Here is a 22,674-nt window from a genome sequence, read left to right on the forward strand (position 1 = left end):
AAGCACAGTTTGATTGATGAATAATATAGTACATATACTAAAAATAATACGTATACTCAAATTGTTACCCATATTGTCGTAGAAATAGCATTCATTAGCCACTTTAAACGATAATACATGAACTATCATATGTGTAAATTTCTTAACTGAACTATATACCACCAATTATTTATTAAAATACTTTTCTATAATCAATTATTTCCTTTCCTTATTTAAACGATGGTGATATTTCAAATAAAAAAAGGGAATAAAGTTGACATGTGTTTTGATAAAAAGTTGGTGATAATTTAAATATGGAAATTTACACATCTAATAATTCAGCTATGAAACTCAAACAATTGAGATACTTTAGATGTGTTATTGACAAGTAACTCTAAAATTAAATGAAGCTTGCTATATCACTAAGTGTGAAGCTATCTACTTTGATATTAATAGATAGACGTAATTTGATACATGTGTTTATTGCGTGGCAGTTTAATGAAGGCTCACACAAATTAATCTGAACACTATTGTTATCAAAATAACTAAATAAAACAACACTGAAGGAAACTTGAACTAATTAAAGGGGACCCCTTTAACTATGTACTTTATTACATCCCAAAACAATTTTTGGTACCTCAATTCAATGGTTTACAATTTGAGTCTCTAATTAAAATAGATAACATTGCACCAATACTTGTGAAAACAACAAACAATTAAAAAAAGCACTCCTACAAGAACCTACGTTGTTCGAATTTTCCAAAAATATTACTGTATGTGTTGGATTCTCTGCAAACGCACCATTTTTGGTGAATTCGACACACATCCATTAATATTTTAGAAGATTCCGAACCGTAGGACATGTTATTTTCAAGATTACAAATTCTATTTTTCATGAATAAGTATTCGTACATATTCTTTTGTTTGACCTAATAATGTAAAAAATATTCTTTATGCCGTCCGTGTATATAAGTTAAATTCTAATTTTACATAACCAATGAAGCATAAAGAAGTTGGTTCCAAGTGTCTGGTAGACCAGGAAGGCACCAATGACTACAATCATTACCAGGGTGTTGGCCACTATATGCTGATGGATGAGCATCTTTCCTTAATTGTGACAAAAATGTGATGTCAAGGAGATAAACTTGTGTCTTAATACTACTTAGTACTTTGTTAACAACAACAGTAGATGCTGGTAATCCTGCTGGATATGTTGATCCTGATAGTGGCATTTGCTCTGAATTGCAATTCTTTGTTGATGAACCCCATTCTTTGCCCCTAATAAATCAAAATGTAACATAATTAATTGATGTGACTTATAAGCTTTGGAAGTTGCAAAATTCAGGGTCTGTTTGGTACGATGAAAGTCATTTTATAAAATGTTTCCTGATATTTGATTAATGAGTGAATTTTTTTATAAGAGGATATCTATCTATCTATCTATTTATCTATCTATCTATCTATATATATATATATATATATATATATATATTAGAGATTAATAATAATATTAGAGAATTAGAAATTATTTTTGATAGATCTTTTGAGTAGTACTAGAGATTAATAGTAATGTCTAAGGGTGTGTTTGGTACGATGAAAATAGTTCCACAATTTTTTTTGTATAAAATAAGTAATTTTCTTATTTATTTTCTGATGTTTGATAATTAAGAAAAAGTTATTATAAGAAGAGCATATATATAATCTAGGCAAATACTACGGAATGAGGATGGTGGACAATTGGTTGGTAGGGGTGGGGGTTAGGGTGTGGGGTTGTTGGGCATCGAGGGAGCGCGAGGGCGGGACCTTTGGAGGTGCAGCAGGGGTGAGAAGGCATTTATGCAGCTTGTTTTCATATTTCCATTACTAAAGTCATTTTCCTGATTTTTAAAAAATCAAACATGAAAAATATTTTTCAGAATCTTCCTTCGTACCAAATCCATCCAAACTATTTGTTGAAACAAATAATAGTATTTAAAGGTTTAAAAGCCATATGAATGGGAAATTCAGAAGAAATTAATTAAATACAATTGGATAAAAAAAGAACTTACATATAATGAGTGGGAGAAATGCCTTGGAAGAAGATTTTGGTTTTAGAAGAATCAACATTTTGATCAACCCATCTTGCCCAAGTTGTTAGGCCTTTGTAAAATGCCATCAAACGGTCCATATCTTTTGACACTTTTGTGCCTTCTTGCATATAGTCCCATCTACAACAATAAAAATCGTAAACTTGGTCATTTCATGTCAAGCTCTACTTTTGAAACGATCGTTGAGGTAATTTAATCGATTTTCTGACTCTCCTATTAATAGATCAAGATATGTTGTTTGTCTATTATATACCAAAGGTGCTATTGGTGGATATGCCAAAAATGTTATGCTATGGTTATAACTATGGAAGATAGAATTAAGTAAATAAAAAGTATGCTTTGAGATATTTAAGCTTTTAGATGGAATGATTAGACACTTTAATATATGATATAAGAGTAGGTAAAGGTTCTAGGCGAAGACGAAACTATGATTTGAAGTTTATGAGTTCTGAACTTGTCACCAAACCCAATATAGCTTGTTTTAGTTACTAGCTAGGTTCACAACTAAATAGTTACACATATATAATGGATTTCAACACAAATATTGGATTTAAGCAAAAGCAACCCGATTTCGTTCTATCCCCTCTTTAATATTGTAGCTATGTCCATGTCCGGATTCGAGTCTTGTTTCACCTATTATCAATTATTTTTAATGTATTTGGCTCATAAAAGCGAATCAGACTCGCACGTACACGTACTCGACACATTAAAAAGAATCAAGCTCGCACGTAAATGACTCATTTTGTTGTGATGAAAAGTGGAAGGTGTGTGTATATATATATATGTTACCCTTGAGATTTTCCCTTGTGAGTCCACCAATGCCAAGAGTTGAAAATCAACATATCCATTCCTTTCCATGCATCACCTTGTTGAATAGAATCCAATTTCAACACTCTTCCAATTGTCTCTCTTACTATATCTACCAAATATGGGGTTCTATAAAGGAATAAAGTTACTCCATACTCCTGTGCAAATCATTAAGGGAATTAGAAAAACAAATAAATAAATGTGGAAGTTGACAGTAGTGAAGTCAGATTTTTTATCAAGATAGACTTAGAAATATAAAGAATTAGTAAATAAACAAAGAAGCCAAAGAATTCAATATATATATATATATAAACATAATTTTGACCTCGTATATACAACATAATTTTTTGACAAAGAGGTTCAAATGAATCCCCTTACTCTCTCCTAGCTCCGTTCGGATGCAGGAGAGTATACATTAAATCAATATTCAAGAGCTAAGCTAGAATTTGAAGTTTATGAATTTTGAACTGTCATTGAACTCATAGTGTATTTTAGTACTAATTCGCAATCAAATATTTATATATGTAATGAATTTCTAATACAAATACAGAATCTAATCAATCAAATATTTAGTGAAGTTTATAGATTCTAAAAGACTAATGATTTCTTATGATCCTACAAAGTTCTAGTGAATTTTATTTATAAATCCCTTATTAAATAAATTTATATAACTAAAAGGACATCTATAATGAGATATAAAACCAATCATAGACCACACATATAACAGAATATCCTTAAAGTTCAATAAATATAAGCACAAGTTGACAACAATAAACATCAGAAACTAATTTTACACAATCAAGTCAGTGCATTTTAATGTTAGGTTTGAGCATTTTGCTAAAATTAGTTAAGGGGAGAATATTTCTCTGTGCCCTCAACAACCAAAAAGTCTCAACAAATAATGTCATGAAATAAAAAATAGGACCTACCACTAGTTTGTTACATTCATTTTACGGAACGACTAATTTAAATTTGTATTTAGTAAGACTCATTAAAAAAAAATGCTTCCTATTAATATATTTTTCGGATTTTGTAAGACTCACTAAAAGAAAAAATTGCTTCTTATCAATATATTTTTTGCTTTTTCGAGGCTCGAGAAAGGGATCCTATTCATTGAATCATAACCCTTGACAATTCAAAGGCTCAAGATCCGATCCTTTGAATATTTTCTTGACTTAAATTCTAGGGAAAAAAAGAAAAAAAGTAATATTTTATATTTTTCATTTTATATGACGGAGATTTATAGTACATTGATCGAACTACTTAATTTTCTTTCTGAATTTAAATGTATAAATTTTTTCAAGTCTTTAAAGATAATATTCATATATTGAAAAATATATAAAATGACCATCAAGATTGTAGTGGGATATATAAAAATTTCACCCTTAATTAAAAATTTAAATTTAATTTTTTTTTTAAAAAAAAAATCTTTATAGAAAACGCCTCCCTCTTTTAATCGGTCTTACAACACACAAATTTAAATTCTTAATAAATGGGAAACACAAGTTTACAAGAAAGTAAAAATTATTGTTCACGCCTCTGACAAATCACGGGTTTTACTCAATAAAAAAAACAAACAAAAAAAATTCTTTATCTCCATGCACATTTTGAGAAAGCTAAAAACACCAACTTCTAGAAAAAAGAAAAAACAAATCAGAGACAAGAAAACAAAATATATATTTTTATATTTTCTTCCATATTTGATATTTTTATTGGTGTTCGATTAATTTAATTACATCAGAAAAAAATCCTACATTATGGGATATAACACTTTTTGATAAATGCGACTATACTCAATGGCTGAGCCCAAAATAACTGATTAACAATGAAAATACACCTAAAGTAATTTTTTCTTTTTTAAGTTTATATATAAATTATTAGATGTGCGAATTTTTTTATCTGAAATTACCATCATCTATTTATCAAAATATATTTTAACTATCAACTTTTTGATTTTTCTACTTGATGGTTAAGGTGTTTTTTAATAAAACTCACACCTAATATATAGTCGTACGCATGTCATTTTTTTCTACGATTATAAGAATTTGTTACTAAAGATAAAATTGAAATTATTTTAATATATAAATATAAAAAAATCAAACAAACCTGAAAAGTCACAGAAGAAATTGATTCTTTTCTGGTAAAAGAATAGGTGGAATTTGGCACTGATGAATGTAACATACAAGCTAAAGATTCCCACATGTTCAAACTCAATGAATCACCCACAAACATTATTTTTTTTCCTTTCCATCTTTTCAAGAAATCCATTCCAACAAATCTGCAAAAATAAAATATAAATAAATAATAATAATAATAATAATAAAAGAAAAAAAATGAAGAAAACAAAACTCATAGGGACATCAGATATCAATCAAAATATTGGAAAGGGCAAAAAAAAAACAACAAGGGAATGGACCCCTAGTCTCATATATCCATATAAAAAACATGACAATGGGTATAAATATTATCTTTAATTTTTATTTCTAACGAATTAAATATCTTTTATAAAGAACTACAGGAATATATCATAATTTTTTCTCAAAAATTTTCATCGAAAAATACGAATGATATAATAATTTGAAAAATAAGACAAGTTACCTAATTATACAACATGTAAAATATAGGTATAGTGAAATTCTTTACATTGATGACATGTAAATATTTATCCGTTTATTATGAGATTATAACATTGAAAAATTACACAAATTACTTGTTAGGGATTCAAGAATATACTAGAAAATCTAAATGTTACACTTGGTATTTGAAGTATTGCAAACCTAAACTATTTTGAACTCCTTTTTCCACAACATAAGAATCTTCTTTATATGCCAAAGAGATTCAGCAATATATATATAGAATACTTCACACTTATCAATAATAATGTAGTCCTATAATGTGGAGTTTGGAGAAGATAGGAAGTACACATATCTTTCTCCTAACTTAAGAAGGAGGTAGAGAGGTTGTTTCAAGACCGACACAAATAACACATATCAAAGAATTTACAGTGGAAATGTAACAACAACAACATATATCAGTATCCTAATCCTAATCGTACAAGATGAGGTCTAAAGAAAATAAAGTATACATAGACTTTATCCGTACCTCACAAAGAAGATAGAAAAGTTGTTTTAAAACTCTAGACTCAAATAACGCATATCTAAGAATTTACACAGACAATATATAAAAGTTAAATATTTATTTAGTACCTTGGTAAGTTGCAAGAACTAGGCTTCCAAGCATATTTGAGGTACTCTTTATCAGGTCTTCCATATTTTTGACAATCAAATTCTGGATCAATAAATGGGCAATTTGAAGATTGATAAAGAGGGAATGAAGGGTCAATAACCCATTGGCCTTGAAATAAATTGCACTTACTCAATAATTCTCTATTATCTATTCTCAAATTCAGAAAATCACTAACATTATTGTGTACTATAAGCTCTGGTTTAACAATTTCTACAGAAATAAAAATAATAACTAAGGCTAGTGAATGAAGAAAAAAATTTGACATTATTTGCCAAAATTTTTTTTGTTTGGTTTGGAGTTTTTTTTTTGGAGGTAAAGAAGAATGGAGAGAAAGATGCTAAGAAAATACTATGGAAAAGAAAGTTGGTAGTTCAAAATTGGTTCAGTACGAATGTATATATATACACAACTTTTTCCGTCATTATTTATACGGCGATATTTAATTAGACACAAAAACTTTTGAAAGTTATGATATAAAATAAAATTATAAATATTTATGTTGCTATAAATTAATATGTTATTAAAGGCATGTAAAATGGAAAGTTTATAATTAAATTAATTTTAAATAAGGAAATGTGATATTTTTCGTGAGACAAATTAAAAAAAAATATGTCACGTAAATTGGATTCGGAGAGTGTAATTTCTTTCCCTTTTTTTGGTCCTTGTACTTCTTTAAATTTTACAACAATTGATTTTAAAAGTTAAGTCACTTACAACTTTTCTTTTTAGTTTTATATTCATTTTAATACATACGAGATTTAAAAATGTCATTTTTGTAAGTGTCCAAGAGATCTTAATTTTTAAAAATTTCAAATATGATTTTCTTCATACCTGTACTAGAACATGAAAAATAGTCGAGGCACATATAAATTGATTTCTAACCTATTGTCATTTTTTTAAAAAAAATAACAATAAAAACATCGATACCTAATTTATTTCTTGCTCATGACCCCTAATAATTAATCGTTTTATATGATGATATTATAAATTACATAAAAGAAAAATACAAAAATTAAAAATAGCTTGCGTACACCTCTACTATTCATCTCGACTCCAAAATTCTAAGGATAAGGAATTCACATGTTAAGTGCTAAAGACTTAATGTTTATTTCTAAATATTGAGGAGTAGTACATGCTTTTTTTTTTTGGCTCTTAGTTATTTTTTGAAAATCTCTTAGATGATAGTGTATATTACGCTCGAGATCTTTAAATTCGATCGGATTCTAGACACAATAGAATCGTCTACTACCAAACTAATGGGTTGGAACCCATAACAAACGGGGGAAAAAATATGGTAACCTATACTATATATATAGTAAATAAGCTACTAAAGCTAATAGTACTTCCTAATTTTTTCTATTTTATGTGACTTTTTTCAATTTAATTAATTTGTTAAAGAAAGAATTACCTCTTTTCATATTTGAGTATATTTTAGTATTTTGCTGTAAATTCTTATTTTATTTTTAATGACATACTGTTATAGCTACGTAAATGTCATGTCATATTTAAAATACAAAATTCAAAACTTTTTTTTTCTTTTCTAAAATCTCCTGCTCAATCAAGATTCATAGGATAAATTTGAAACGTATAAGGTACAAAAATCAAGACGTATCATGGGAAGGAAGAAAGAGTATCATGATTCAATTTCATACACGTATTGTCTGTTTGACATAGTAAGCCTCACCGATTTATCCGTTGAGCTATGCCATCTTCAAATTCAAAAGCAAGCGACAATATAAACTTGTGTTATATATGTCTTATAAAACTTTTTATTTTTCCGTTACACTTCAACATGAAATTTACCTTAAATATTTCTTCGAAAGTTTATCGTCCTTTAAAATCTGTCTGTCCTTCTTTATGACCCATCCTCCCACTCTCATTAGCATCATTTACCCATGTTCATTGTTCCCACCATACATTAAAAAAAATGTATGGTGCGTTACTTTAATTTATTATGATTCAGTAACACTTTAATTTATTTGTGTTCTTATTGAAAATAAAAGGGTGAGTTTCACATTTATTTGGATTTACTCTATATATATAATCTTTTTTGGAAAACCAACAATTCAATTAAACATTTGTAAGTTTAAAAAAAAAAAAGAGGGTGAGAGATAGAGAAATGAGAATATTCCAATTATAGTATACTACTGATCCATTTGATCATGAAAATTATTCATTTATTTTGAAATAATTTTTAATTTTATTTTAAAATCAGAGTGTAGCTATAAAAATTTTAAAATCAACTTGAAGTTCGATTTAAAATTTTAAAAAATGTGCCAGCATGTTTTCTAACTCAATCTTTACTAATTTTGAATAAAATGCTCTTGTTTCTACATTACAAAAATATAACCAAACATATTAGCGTCATAAATTCTAAATAACTTAAAAAAATATTTGAAATTTATGGATAAACGCCAATTAAATTTCAGCACAATATTCTTTGTTAATGATCTCACAAGAGGGCCAAGGCATAATTATTTAAGTACAAAGGAATAATCACTTTACAATATTTTCTAATCAAGTTGCCGATGATTACGGTACCTATTAAAGTCTAGATATTTTCTTTACTAAAAAAGTTATTTCAGTTTTATATTAGTTCTTAAACTTCGTCCAATAGAAGGCATTAAAATGGGACAGATCTACTATTAATTTGAGAGTACTATAAGAAATATGAGTGGTAAAATTAGTCTATAAAAATATGACTAGTTCAATTTATTCAAGTTTGATCTGTTCATTTAGTAATTCAGCTTATCTGAAATTTAGGAAGATATATAATTCAAATTGATCCATAAGATATCTTGTCAAAATATCTTTGAAAGAACACTCTTTTTACTTGATATTTTAGATATAATCATAAAACAAAAAAAATATTAGCGAAGTAAACAAATTATATTTATAACAAATAACAAAAAAAATTAAAATTTAGTAAAAATTGAACGAATTAGATCAAGATCAGTCATGACCTAGTTTTGTTCCATTTCAATTAAAGTAACTTTGGTGCGGATCATAACCTACTTAATTATTAACTCAGCTCATTTTAATGTATATAAATTCAGCCCAAATTGCTTGTTTAACATTTCTAATAAAAATTTCATAAATTTCATATCTTTAATCCGCTTTCACTCAATGCCATGAAACACACTTGTGTTTCCCTTTTCAAAATGGTAATGTGATTTGTGCAAAAAGCCAATTTCTAATGCGTGTAGTGTTGTGTTTGTGACTTTTATGTACTGTAGTGTTGGAGTCACATTGCTTTGTCTTCCTCAGACAAGTCGTTAAGGGTGGACAAATAGATAAAAATATCGATTATAAAATCTATTATTCAAAGAGGAATTCTTTCAGTAGTATCAACGAACACTAGCTATTATATAAGTAATATATGTTTGTCGACCATCAAAGGTTGTGGAGGGTAGATTCAATATTTATCAATTTATTTTGAATTCAATACTTTTGATGCGAATTATAAGTTTAGGTGAGATTTTTCGAAAATTCTGATCATGACTTCATGCCGAGGCAGAGATGTTATTGCTACTTTCGAGTTAGACAATATTATAGTCTTTTAGGGGTCGTCTGGTTGGGAACAAGTTATCATGAAATTAATTATTTCGAGATAGGATAAGTGATTCCACCATGTATATGAAATAACTTATCTCATCATTAGTGTATAAATTGTGCGATAGATAATTCAAGGACTACCTAATACCTCGAATGAATAATTTGGATAAAATAATCCTGCATTTTATCATGGAATTATCATACCTTATAGCTCACACCAAATGACTCGCTGGTCTTTTAGTTTTTAGAATTCTCGTTCCATTTGATCCTTCGCACGTTCTATATTCTATTTCGGTTAGAAATCCACTAAAATTAGCAGATATTGAATATAAACTCATAACCTTAAAACTAGAACGGGTTGTCCTAAGAATTGAGTTGATAAAGTTTAAATCTTAAGCTCTTCGATTCATATGGTAAGTAGTTTTTCATCCTTTGATAAAGAGATTTTTGATTTGAGCTTTGACAATGAAATTACCTTAGGTAGAAAATACTTTATCCCAAAGTAAAACTTTTTTATGCGATTATGAATTAATCAAATCGTAAATTAGTACCGAACACCATACAAACTACTCAAAAAAAAAATAATCCTAAATTCCCCAATTTATATATTGTCACTACACATGCACAACAACTAGGGTCGTTGTCACCACCAACTTCTTCTCCTTTTTACCTATAAAATACCACCAAATGTCTACCTTTACATGATTGATCTTCAGAGAGAATAAAAATAATAGGAAAAAGATTGTTGATTAAGATTATTTTTAAAAAATAAAATAAAATTGGAGTTTGGGACTTTTAAAGTAAAACAAATTTAAAACAAAATTCCCTGATCCAATTTTGGGATTTTGTTACATTTAACATACTTTAATGTAGGATCACAAGATTGAATACTCTATTTATCCTGGTTCTACAAAGATGTATCATGACTTGAGGGAGGTCTATTGGTGGAGTGGAATGAAGAGGGATATCGCTGAATTTGTTTTCAAGTGCCCGAATTGCCAACAGGTTAAAGCTGAGCATCAAAGGCCATGTGGGTTAGCGCAAAATATAGAGATTCCGGAATGAAAGTGGGAGATGATCAATATGGACTTTATTACAGGTTTGCCGAGGTCCCGAAAACAACATGATTCAATTTGAGTGATTGTGGATAGAATGACTAAATCAGCTCATTTCTTGGCAGTTAAGACTACTGACACCGCAGAAGATTATGCAAAATTATATATTTAGGAGATCGTCAGATTGCATGGAGTATGCTGGAGTTCAGCTTATCAAAGTTACGAATTCCAACACTAAAATTATTTCATGCTTTAATTAGGAATATTTTTGTTCATATGTTATTTTTGTATTAGAAATAACTACTTTCTAATTACATTTGAAACAATTGCTAAACTTTAATTATGGACTCAAAAAATTGTCATCCAACCTAAGTTTTACCATAAATCCTTCATAGTTGGTCTGAAATAGTTTACTGAAGAGGCACTTGGTCTTGTATGTCAATGATTGTAAGAAAATCAAAATGGGCTTTAGGTGTAAGTGGATTACATCTAGATAGTGGGCTTCTAGTGGAGATGAAGGCCCACTTGATTGGCTGTATTATATGATGTTGCTTGCAAGTGGCCCATTAATCTTCTTTCTTAATTTAATAAGAGGTTATTAAATTTGGTTTTTCCTTTTTTTTTCTTTTTTCTCATTGGCATATAAATTAAAATAACAACACACTCAGTGTAATGTTACCATGAGGTCTGGAAGGATAAGATATATGTAAACCTTAATTTTACTACTACTAAAAAAAATTCGATTAAAATTTCCTACTGAAAATATTCAATACCTATTTCCACAGATATTTTAATTGAATCAGTGAAACAAATTAATAGTGTTTTCACACGAAAAATTAAGAAGCTTCACAATATTTCAGCGAGAATATGTTTTCCACCATACATTTTCTCAGTGAGCTGGTTTTAGTGGGAATGAATGGAAAAATCATGTTTTATAATACAATTTTTTCATTGATTTGTGGTGCAAAAAACCTATGTTTCTAGTAGTATACTTTTTCGGGATAGAAAAATTGTTTTCAATATACTCTCGATTCAAAAAAGAAATTATTTGAAGCAGGATTAAAAAAAAAAATAAGACAGCAAAATATAAAAGCAAAAAGGCAATAGTAGGTTATAAAACACATGGAAGAATAAGAAACTGCATGATTACTATTTAACATTACTAAAGGGCAACAAATTTACGCTAATCAACAGATTCTCAGATAATGTTTTTTTTCTTAAAAAGATCTTTAAAATTTAAACTCAATTTGGTTCGTTACTAAATTCATTGATTAAAGTTAAGAATTCTGTCATTTATGTTGATAATGGGTTTTTTATTAACTGTTTCCACTTTTTGTTCAAATTCTTGATAATTAGTATTCAAAAAAAAATAAAAAATTAAAACAAATAAAATCAAATAAGTTTTACGATTTGAAACCTCGATTCAAACATTGAAATTTTTGGATATTGTTGAGACGAGGATAAAATGAAAGAATAAGATTAATTGAGATTATTTAGTCATGTCTTGCGTCAAGCTACAAAAGCATGTAAAGGTGTTGAAAGTGTCAAGGTAGATCTAAAATCACTCTTCCTTTCACATTGATCGTAAAATTTGGGAGATGAAAATATTTTGGAAGAAATTTTATAAAACGGCCTATTTATAAAGGAAAAATTACTTGCTTTTTAAAAATTAATTACTGATTTTAGCAATATTTTTTATTTATTACCATTTATAGCAATACATAGCAATATTATGATAAATCTGCACTTGTATTAAAAGTGAATTATGCATAGAATATAAATATATTATAAGTGTTTTAAAATATATATTATGTTTGTATAGTAAGAAAATGACATAATGTATTATAAGTCTATTAAAGTATGTGATAAATGTATTATCCATCTATAAAACTTGTATTATATATGTTTTATAAATAGTTCTCTGCAATATGTATTAAAACTGTATTATAAGTGTTCAATGATTATTTTTTTTATTGCTATAGATGATAAATATTTTCTTAATATTATATATTTATGTAAGTTTCCCATTTATAAAAGGGAATAATACATAAATGTGTCGTCTGACACACACATTCTATATATCATAATATGCGTTAGACATTACATAATATAAATCAGTTCGAGTGTATCTTATGCGAATTGTCATGTAGAATGTGTACGCGCACACTCGAAATTAGAGAGACATAGATACTAGCTGAAACTACTTGTTTTCTTACTGTTTGCCAAGCAATGGTGACGAAGGAAAAAATCAATCATGTCTCAACTGATATCACAGTTAAACTCATGGGTTCGATTTTCAAGAGTAATGACAATATCTGTTTATGACAAAGCCCACGAGGGGGATTGAATAGCCCAAATCGAAATCATGGACGTAAAGATGAAGAAGTATATTAAAACCAATATGTCTACAAAAAATTATAATATTTTTCCACATATAAAATGGTCTTAATTAATCAATTTTGTCGTCATCACCAATTCTATATTTTTTGTTCTTTCAAATTTGTCATTTTTTCTTGCGTTTAACTTGGTTTGAAGAAAAGTTCACTTATATATTTTGTCTTTAAATGAATTTAGTTAGTCCTTTCGAGCGCAATTTAAGGAGATGATGAATATGAGAGAATAATTCCTTCAAATAACCATAAACTTAGGTCTATAAATAATCAAGAAATGTACTAGGTTATTCATTCCCAAAAAAAAAAAACAATCTCATACTTCACAAATATTAGAATTTTAAGTGATAATATAATGGCTCTTATGTTCAATTTGAGGCTCATTTTAGCTACTCTACTAGTGTTAGGGATGTGGGCTTGTCTAGCCACATCCCGAACTTTGTCCGATGCATCAATTGTTGAAAAACACGAGCGATGGATGGCTAAACATGGACGCGTATACAAAGATGATATAGAGAAGGCGGAGAGACTCAAGACGTTCAAACAAAATCTTGAGTATATTGAATCAGTGAATAAGGCCGGGACACGGACTTATAAATTGGGCATCAATGAGTTTGCTGATATGACGAATGAGGAATTCCAAGCCACTCATAATGGATACAGAATGTCATCTCACCAAAATTTAAGTGCCACATCTTTTCGATACAAAGATGTGGCAGTTCCAGATAAAATGAATTGGATTGAAAAAGGCGTTGTTACTGGGATTAAACAACAAGGGCGATGTGGTTAGTCATACAAGTCATTTTCAATTTCAGTTAAAATCTCTTGAAAATATCGTCATTTGTCATGATATTCTTTTTCTTCTAATATATAGAGAAATAATGTTATAGAGAACATATAATATAACATAATATGTAAAATCGATTCCAAAGAAGACTTAGCCATTATGACTCATGACTGTTATAAATAGGTTTAACTAGAAAAAAACTGTTACATTATAACATGGACAATTATTCAAACATTGCAAAAATGCAGGATGTTGTTGGGCATTTTCCGCAGTGGCTGCAACGGAAGGAATTAACAAGATCACGACGGATAAGTTGATTTCATTGTCCGAGCAAGAGTTGGTGGATTGTGATACGAGTTCAAATCAGGGTTGTGAAGGAGGTTTGATGAGTAAAGCTTTCGAGTTCATTATTAGAAACAACGGGCTTACTTCAGAATCTAATTACCCGTTTGAAGGAATCGATGACATGTGTAAAATTGGAGATGAAACTAACAATGTTGCCAAAATCACTGGTTATGAAAATGTTCCTACCAACAGCGAATCAGATTTGCTCAAAGCTGTTGCTAACCAACCTGTATCCGTCGCGATTGATGCTAGTGGTTCGGATTTTAAATCCTATTCTAGTGGCGTGTTCACGGGAGAATGTGGAACTGAATTGAATCATGGTGTCACTGTTGTTGGTTACGGGGAAGATTCAGACGATGGTACTAAGTATTGGCTCGTGAAGAACTCATGGGGAACTAGTTGGGGCGAAAACGGATACATTAGAATGCAAAGAGACATTGATGATGAGGAAGGACTTTGTGGAATCGCAATGCAAGCTTCTTACCCAACCGCTTAATTAAAAATATTTAATTAATGTGACATGTACAACTTAATTCATCCATCTCTAATCGATTATTATTTATATATGTAATATTATTAATATATGCAAGCTGTAATGCTAGAGATTATTCTACAATGCGAATGTCTTTGGTCTCTTTTTAAATTGAGAGATTTTCTAGTTCAAATATTACTTTCGCATGAAAAAATGACAACTTTAATTAATCTTTAAAATCATAGCTTATTTTCGAAAATAACAATTGTTAAGTTGTTTACTTTGATGTAAATACATAAATACCAGCGATTGGTCCAATAACAAGGGGTCAAGAGTTATATCAATTAACTTTTTTCACATTCTTTAATTTAATATAAAATTCTTTCTTAAATATGCTCAAAATATTTCTATTAATCATTATAAATATTTATTATAAGAATTATGATTAAGTGATTATTTTTTGAAATAAATTGGGTTATAGTGCCTGTCTATTATTTGGCGTGAAAAAATTGTAGGAAAAAAATTGATGTGGTGGAGATTTTATTTCACCCAATAAGAAAATGACAAGTAATAAATAATACTCTCTCCATTTCATATTAAGTGAAATTTTGAGGGATTTTTCATTGTTCAAAATAATTGAATTGTTCAAAGTTCAAGATAGATGTTTGAGACTTTTTCTATATTTTTCCTTTCATTAATTGAAGTTTTATATTTTCTAGGAGATAAATCACACTATTTGCAAAATTATATTTATGATTTTACAAAGGGTAATAGTGAAAACTATGGTTCAAATTATGTTCTTGAATGTTTTTCTTTATATATGTGCATTGCCTCAAAAATTCACTTAATATGGAATGGAGGGAGTATTTTTAAAATAAAATAAAGATAGTGTTGTTAGTTTCAAGGGTATAAGTGAGCCAAAAAGGTGAGTGGATAAATACTTTTTTAAAATAGGTGGATGAGGGATATTTTTAAATCTTTCTTTATAACTAAGAGGTACTTATAATATACTATAAATAGTTTGAGAACAAAACTAATAATTCTCACCAATTTGATAGGTGTTTTCGATACTTCCCTTGACATTTTATTTAGCGTCTCATGATCCTAAAGATTAGAGATGTATTTAAGTTTAGTTAATCAGGTAAGGCGGTGTTTTTAAAATTGTGAATACTTCAAGAATGAAACTAATAATTCGTGTCAAATTCTGGAATGTTCACTTTGTAAAGCCATAAGGTGCATCTGTTCGGGATTAACTTAAGGTTGGTGTCTGTTCAAAGTGCGAGTGTTTTGTCAGGGGTATTATAGTAACTTAATGTTCAAAGTTAGGGATACTTTTATTTGGAGGTATTATAGTAATTTAACATTTAATTTAGAGAGTTCATGCTTTTAAGATAAAATAGATTCATCATTTTTTAAAAAGAGTTTCTACGAGTAAGTACGGATTAGTACATGGGAAGAGAGTTTTGTAGAAACAAAATGAGCAAGTTCCACGAGACGAGGAAATTTAGTAATTTAGTTGGTTGACTATTTGAACCATTATTCACCTTGTTTGGTCAAAAGTAGTAACAAAAATCTCTTCGTTAAACTAGATATTTTATGCATATATATTTTTAAATTGATTGAATATTATCTATTGGTCTTTATATTTTAAAAAGTCTAAATGATGCACTTAATTGGATGTTGAATTATTTATGGAAAGGAAACATAGTTGTGTATCTTTTAGTTATAACAAATAACTTGAAATGTTTAATACTTTTTAAGTCCAAAAAGAGAAGACTTGACTAAAAGTCTAAAAGCAAGTTCCACATTCATGTTGATTAAAAGGCAGAGAGACACTGACTTGTTTACACTTCTTTGTGGACTTTGTACAAATAGCAGAAACACATTTACGCGCAAGAGGAAAAAAAAAAGATTAATGTCAATTCGCTTTTTTTTTATATGATGATATTTAATCAGACGAGAAATTTAATATGTGAACTTAATTTAGTTTATTCCTATCACAAAGTATTTATATTTTTTGAAGAAAGCATATATTTTTTTATCTTAAAGATAAAACTCTGTATGGATCCTCAATCATCAATTCTTGCATGAATATGGGTAGTGTTCAAGAGACTATGAATCAATAGGACCTGCCAATTTCGAATGAATCGTAACACGCGTAATGATCGATTTTATCTCAGTAGTACCTTTGTCTAAAGCGAATTCGAAGGAGACTTTATATTTGAAATGTACTTTGATTAGAAGGTCATTCAAAATTTAATCAAAAAATCGGCGTTTATTAAAGAAACTATAGAGTCGATTACTAATAGTACTAATTTGAATGGCTCATTGAAATTGATCAGCTACTAAATTAATATTATACGCAACATAAGTATCTGAAGTGCTAAACAGTATAGATATTAGTTTGGTTAATAATAATGATTATGAAAGAGGAGATTGAATGATATTTTTTTTTCTCAATTAATATGAAGATATCTGACTGAACACGATTTATTTTTTCAAAAAAGAAGAAGTTTGAAACCTGTTATTTCTTATGTCTATCATCATAGAGAAGTTAAACTTCACGATTTATAAGAAGGTATAAAAGTGGACCATAGTAGCTCTCAATCTAAAGGAAATTAATTTCCTATTTCATGCTGCAAAGGTTGTTAAATACACATCACCGTATAGATATATGTGAACATCCAACCTATTTTCTTGAAAATCTTTTAAAAGTAATATTAAAAAATTTATCCATTTTTGGAGATATTATTTAGCGTTGGGTGCAAAGATGATGTCATATTGGTTGTTAAAAAAAGAAAATATTGATCAATATTCTCAATGGTGTGAGGTCTTGTAGGAAAAATGTCTCTGCAAGTTTGTCCTAAAATGGACAAAATCGCATTGTATTAAGAATATTCTTGAACCATTTAATTAGCCTAATTACTTGCATCAGAACATTTGATTTGGTGATACGAGTATGAAGATGACGGAGGGTGGAGTGGGGAATGATTTAGTGCCTTTGCTTGTCTGTGGGCTGGTTTATGACATTTAACCGGAGTTATAAAGACGCACACACAACCATTGGGCTTTGGCCTTCTGTCAAAAACAGTGTAGTCTCAGTCTAAAGCATATAATATCACTCGTAGTAAAAGTACTTTTGGACCATTTAGTGCAATATCTAGAAAAAATCTTCTTCTTTTTTTGCAGCTTATGTACCTTTTATATCACAAAATAAAGATCTCTTTTGGAGAAATTGAAAGTCTTATGAAAAAATGTTTGACCACATTCTAAAATTTTATAGACGTAATACGACACTTTAATATTTTGTCACTCCAGACTCAAAGGCTAAATTTGCATGACTTGCAAAAATATAGACTTAAATCGAAATAATAACCTAAAAAGTGGACATTTGCGTAAAACAACCATATCCTAACATCTCTATAAATAGCCCTCTATATACCAAAGGACATCATTGTGAGTCTTTCAATTAAAATATCAAATTACAAAAACAAAAACACAATTATTTTTCCTAGGTATTTTCTTGTAATTATGGCTTTGGTTCTTGAATGGAAAACACAATTTATCCTTCTCTTTGTGATTGTTGGGATGTATGCATCTCAAATCACTTGTAGAAACATTCAAGAATCATCCTCCATGTTGAAAAAACATGAGTCGTGGATGACGCGTCATGGAAGAACTTACAAAAATGATACAGAAAAGGCGAAAAGATTGAATATTTTCAGAAAGAATGTGAAATTTATCGAGTCTTTCAACAATAATGGTACTAAATCATACAAATTAGGCATCAATAAATTTGCTGATCTTACTTCTGAGGAATTCTTGAGGTATTATACCACTAATCATGGACTTAATAATAAGTTTTCTTCTATAAAATCTCAACAATTATCTCCAACAACAATTTCATCATTCAAGTATGAAAATATGAGTGATGTTCCATCTGACATGGATTGGAGAAAAAGTGGTGTTGTCACTAGCATCAAAGATCAAGGTCAATGTGGTAAGTCACAATTTTCCTATTCAAAAGAAAAAAATTGATTACTTGTACTCTTTTACTTTTTTTATTACATATTAGCTTGTCAAATACTATTTCCTCCATCTATCCCAACTTATGTGATGCGTAATTTTTTTTTTTAGTCTTTTTAAGAAAAAATAATATTTTAGAAATAACTTAGATTTAACTACTCATTTTGTTAATGAGATGATTTATATAGTGTTGCAAATTAACAATCTATATGATCAGTGTGATTTAATTAGACTATTAAAGTTGGTTAATCACCATTTTCATTAGGTTATCAAATACTCCACCATCTTTTTTCTTAATTTATGTATTATTGTTTGACGAAATATATTAAATTTTTTTATATATACTATAACATGAATCTCTTTTCACTATGTATGATAAATACCTCTTTATATAGCATATAAAAGTCAAACTCATTTACAAATCGCATTCATTATATATAGGATGTTGTTGGGCATTTTCCGCGGTTGGGGCCTTAGAAGGAGCAAACAAACTCTCAACGGGCAAGTTAACTCCACTCTCCGAACAACAACTACTCGATTGCACAACCGAAACCTACGGTTGTAACGGCGGTTTAATAACCACGGCCTACGACTTCATCGTAAAAAATGGCGGAATCGCCTCGGAATCCGACTACCCGTACGAGGAATCTCAAAATTCATGCAAGAGCCAAGACTCGATCGTAAAAATGAGTCGTTACGAAAATTTACCTCCATCGAGTGAATCAGCTTTACTGACCGCCGTGGCACGACAGCCTGTTGCGGTCGGTATCGCGGTGAATGAAGACTTTCATTTGTACCAAAGTGGTGTTTATGATGGAAATTGTGGGGATAAACTTAATCATGCAGTTACTATAATTGGTTATGGTACAAATGATGAGAATGGTACAAAATATTGGCTAATTAAGAATTCTTGGGGGACTAGTTGGGGTGAAAATGGTTACATGAAAATTGCTAGAGATATTGGAATTGAAGATGGTCTTTGTGGGATAACTACTATGGCTTCATATCCTATTGTTTAGAAATTTTGGTCTAAATTAATCGCACATGACCTTTAGTGCTTATTTGATAAATGTGGTACTAGTTTAAATTAAAAGTCCTTGTATTGTGTTACATAATTGTTGTACTATTTTGTTTTGAAGTGAAAAGAAGTTGAATCTTTGAGTGGTCATTTGCACTTTTTCTACTATTTTGTGTTTTTTCTTTAACTTCTGCCCCCTTGCCCCTCGTAACGAATGAATTTTTCGTGGAATATAAAATTATCTTTTGTATCGTAATATTTTAAATGTTATGTCCTGACATTAATTCAGTTTCTAAAGAACTAACTATGCCTCACTCGACAAGTGGCGAGCCAGGATTCCTATGAAGAGGGTTCGTGTCACGACCCAACCCACCGAGCTGTGCAGGCACCTACTCTAACAACTAGATAGGAGAATCTTTAGAAAAAGAACATGCGGAAGTTTAACAATGTCAAATACCAACCTAAAAAGTCAGGAATACACCATAATTGAAAACTTTAAAACTCTAAGTTTTATTACTAGTAACATACTAACACCCCCGAGGATACTACTATAAACAGGTACAAGAGCTTCTAAAGATACAGAGTATAAATAAAGTAATGACACAACTCCTACCATAAGGAAGGAAGAGTAGAAGCTGTTGGAGATTCATCTTCGTTTTCACCTAAGAAACATCACTGATGCTGCAACCAGACAATGCAAAGTGGCATAGCAAGAGTAGTATCAGTACAAACAACACATACTGGTAGGCATCATCGGTCAATCCGATACCCACCGCATAATATAAAGAAATCAACGAGAACAAAACATGCTCTTAAGAAATATCGCCAAACCTTTATGCGCAGCTCTTACTATTCTCGATAATGTAACAACCCCTAAAACGTTGTATGTTGTTTCAATTCTCAACGAAAATGATACTGCTTATGTATTTTAGGCATAACTTTTCATAGGCTTGTCCAAATTAGGTGATTTAAATTTTTAAATGACCCCAACATCATTACCTACAACTTTCATGAAGACCGACCATATCTTAAGATTCGGAGGCTAAGTAGGTCAAATAAATTAATTTTTGCAAGACATGGTGCTCTGACGAAATATAGTATTTGTAGAAGAAAATTCATATCTGACTATAGGTTTCTCCAAATTAGTTGATTCTTGAATGACATATAAGTACACTTCTAGAGACTACAATTCATATGAAGACACCAAATCCTAATGAGGAAGTTATCTTGTTCAAATGCAGCTCCAAAAAAAGGTATTCCGTTAAATGAAGGTTCATTTCACCAATCATGGAAAGATCTAAATCCATTTGACATTACCCATGACATCAATAGTCCTCTATTTGACATCATCCATGAGATCACAATCCTCCATTTAATTTTCAAGATCACCCTTTGTAATTATTTTTATTTATTGTTAGGTCTCTCCTCCACACCTATAAATACCCACCTTATTTCCTCATTTTATTCACCAGGCTTTCTCAAACAACTCTTCTCTCTATACACTTCTTTATTCATTCTCAAACATAGATTTGGAAAGAAGACTCAAAGACCTTTAATTTGATAGGTTATGGGTCATCCAATTCGTTACATTCTAGGAGATATGGTTGTTTGAAGTTGACCCTTATACGAACTCATTCAGAAACTTAGCCAATAAAAATTCTTTGGAATCGGCTTGGTGTTAGAGATCCCTTATAACCCTAAAACACATCTAATACTCTTAAAATACTTAGGAACTGATCCTAACTCATATATACGACTAAAAGTCGATGAGTTCGACCCTATACGCCTAAAAAGAATGGTTCGAATCTTGGCATAGAAATTTTCGAGATGTTACATTAATTATCTTCAAGTCAGTTTCTCTATCATCACGCATATAGTCAAGATCAATTTATAGATAATAGTAAAACAATAGTTCTCTCATGGAATCCATACCCAAACTATTAGTGTGTCGGTATGACACCCGATTCAATATTTAGTATGTGTCAGGATGTGACATCCGATCCAATACATGTGTCGAAAGGCGACACCCGATCCAGTATATATGTCGGAACGCGACACCCGATCCAATATATATGCCAGAACGCGACACCCGACCCAATATCACAATCATAATGCATAATTACAGTCCACAATGAATAGTTCTCATACTTGCACAATCAAGTAATCAGGCTCATTGCATGTAATTGTTCACAAATAGTCATTTAATTAGTTTTATTTCATCTTACTGCATGAACGCGCATTACTCAACCATTTTACATGGAACTGTCACTACGAGCATACACACACACACACACATATATATATACATACCCCATATTGGGACCCTCCTTGATTATTACAAGTCTTAGGATATCACTCTAACCCAGCATACACATTAACTTTACAAGGATCATTAACCATATCAACAAGAAGTATTAAGGTTAACAATCAAGAACTAGACTATCATCACTAGTCACTCCATAATCATAACCCACATAGTACATTCCTACCATAAACATTAATAACAACACATTCAGCCATCTAGACTCCATGCCGAAGGCCTAAACTTGAAATTTTTCCCATCAATCTACGGTTCATTATGTAATAGGAACAGATTTATATCTACTCAATTGAAAAACCTAGCCTACTTGGGCGCCAAGCAACTGCTGCAGAAGTCTGATTTCGAACCTTAACTCCTTTAGTGAAACTTAGTTTGTTCTTGATCTAAAATAATAGCATAATACAAAATTAATCACAAATGGTCTATATACTTCCAGATTATATACAAATCCTAGGCCAGTCCCATGATTTTTCCACCTGGACTAGGATTTTTCTACCATTAATTTCAAGCCAAAACCCTCCCTCAATGATCACCCACCAACAATTGCGAGTTCTAGGAATCAAATTACAAATTTAGGGAGTAAATTA

The 22,674-nt window shown here is 29.9% G+C and overlaps 3 protein-coding genes across 3 annotated transcripts; 2 read left to right on the forward strand and 1 right to left on the reverse strand.

The window, feature by feature from the left end:
- Nucleotides 1–552: 552 nt before the first annotated feature.
- Nucleotides 553–6,487, reverse strand: LOC129896564 (protein trichome birefringence-like 38). The gene is made up of 5 exons (XM_055972500.1): nt 6,080–6,487; nt 4,980–5,151; nt 2,856–3,031; nt 2,028–2,186; nt 553–1,257 (listed from the first exon to the last, which is right to left on the reverse strand). The coding sequence occupies exons 1-5, from the start codon at nt 6,382–6,384 to the stop codon at nt 966–968; spliced, it is 1,104 nt and encodes a 367-aa protein (XP_055828475.1). The 5' UTR covers nt 6,385–6,487; the 3' UTR covers nt 553–965.
- A 6,938-nt stretch (nt 6,488–13,425) lies between these two features.
- Nucleotides 13,426–14,918, forward strand: LOC129896566 (senescence-specific cysteine protease SAG39-like). Its single transcript, XM_055972501.1, has 2 exons — nt 13,426–13,904; nt 14,155–14,918. The coding sequence occupies exons 1-2, from the start codon at nt 13,475–13,477 to the stop codon at nt 14,745–14,747; spliced, it is 1,023 nt and encodes a 340-aa protein (XP_055828476.1). The 5' UTR covers nt 13,426–13,474; the 3' UTR covers nt 14,748–14,918.
- A 3,264-nt stretch (nt 14,919–18,182) lies between these two features.
- LOC129896691 (zingipain-2-like) lies at nt 18,183–19,932 on the forward strand. Its single transcript, XM_055972630.1, has 2 exons — nt 18,183–18,723; nt 19,191–19,932. The coding sequence occupies exons 1-2, from the start codon at nt 18,255–18,257 to the stop codon at nt 19,766–19,768; spliced, it is 1,047 nt and encodes a 348-aa protein (XP_055828605.1). The 5' UTR covers nt 18,183–18,254; the 3' UTR covers nt 19,769–19,932.
- Nucleotides 19,933–22,674: the final 2,742 nt, after the last annotated feature.

The sequence above is a fragment of the Solanum dulcamara genome, chromosome 7, assembly GCF_947179165.1.
Source record: "Solanum dulcamara chromosome 7, daSolDulc1.2, whole genome shotgun sequence".
NCBI classification, from domain to species: domain Eukaryota; kingdom Viridiplantae; phylum Streptophyta; class Magnoliopsida; order Solanales; family Solanaceae; genus Solanum; species Solanum dulcamara.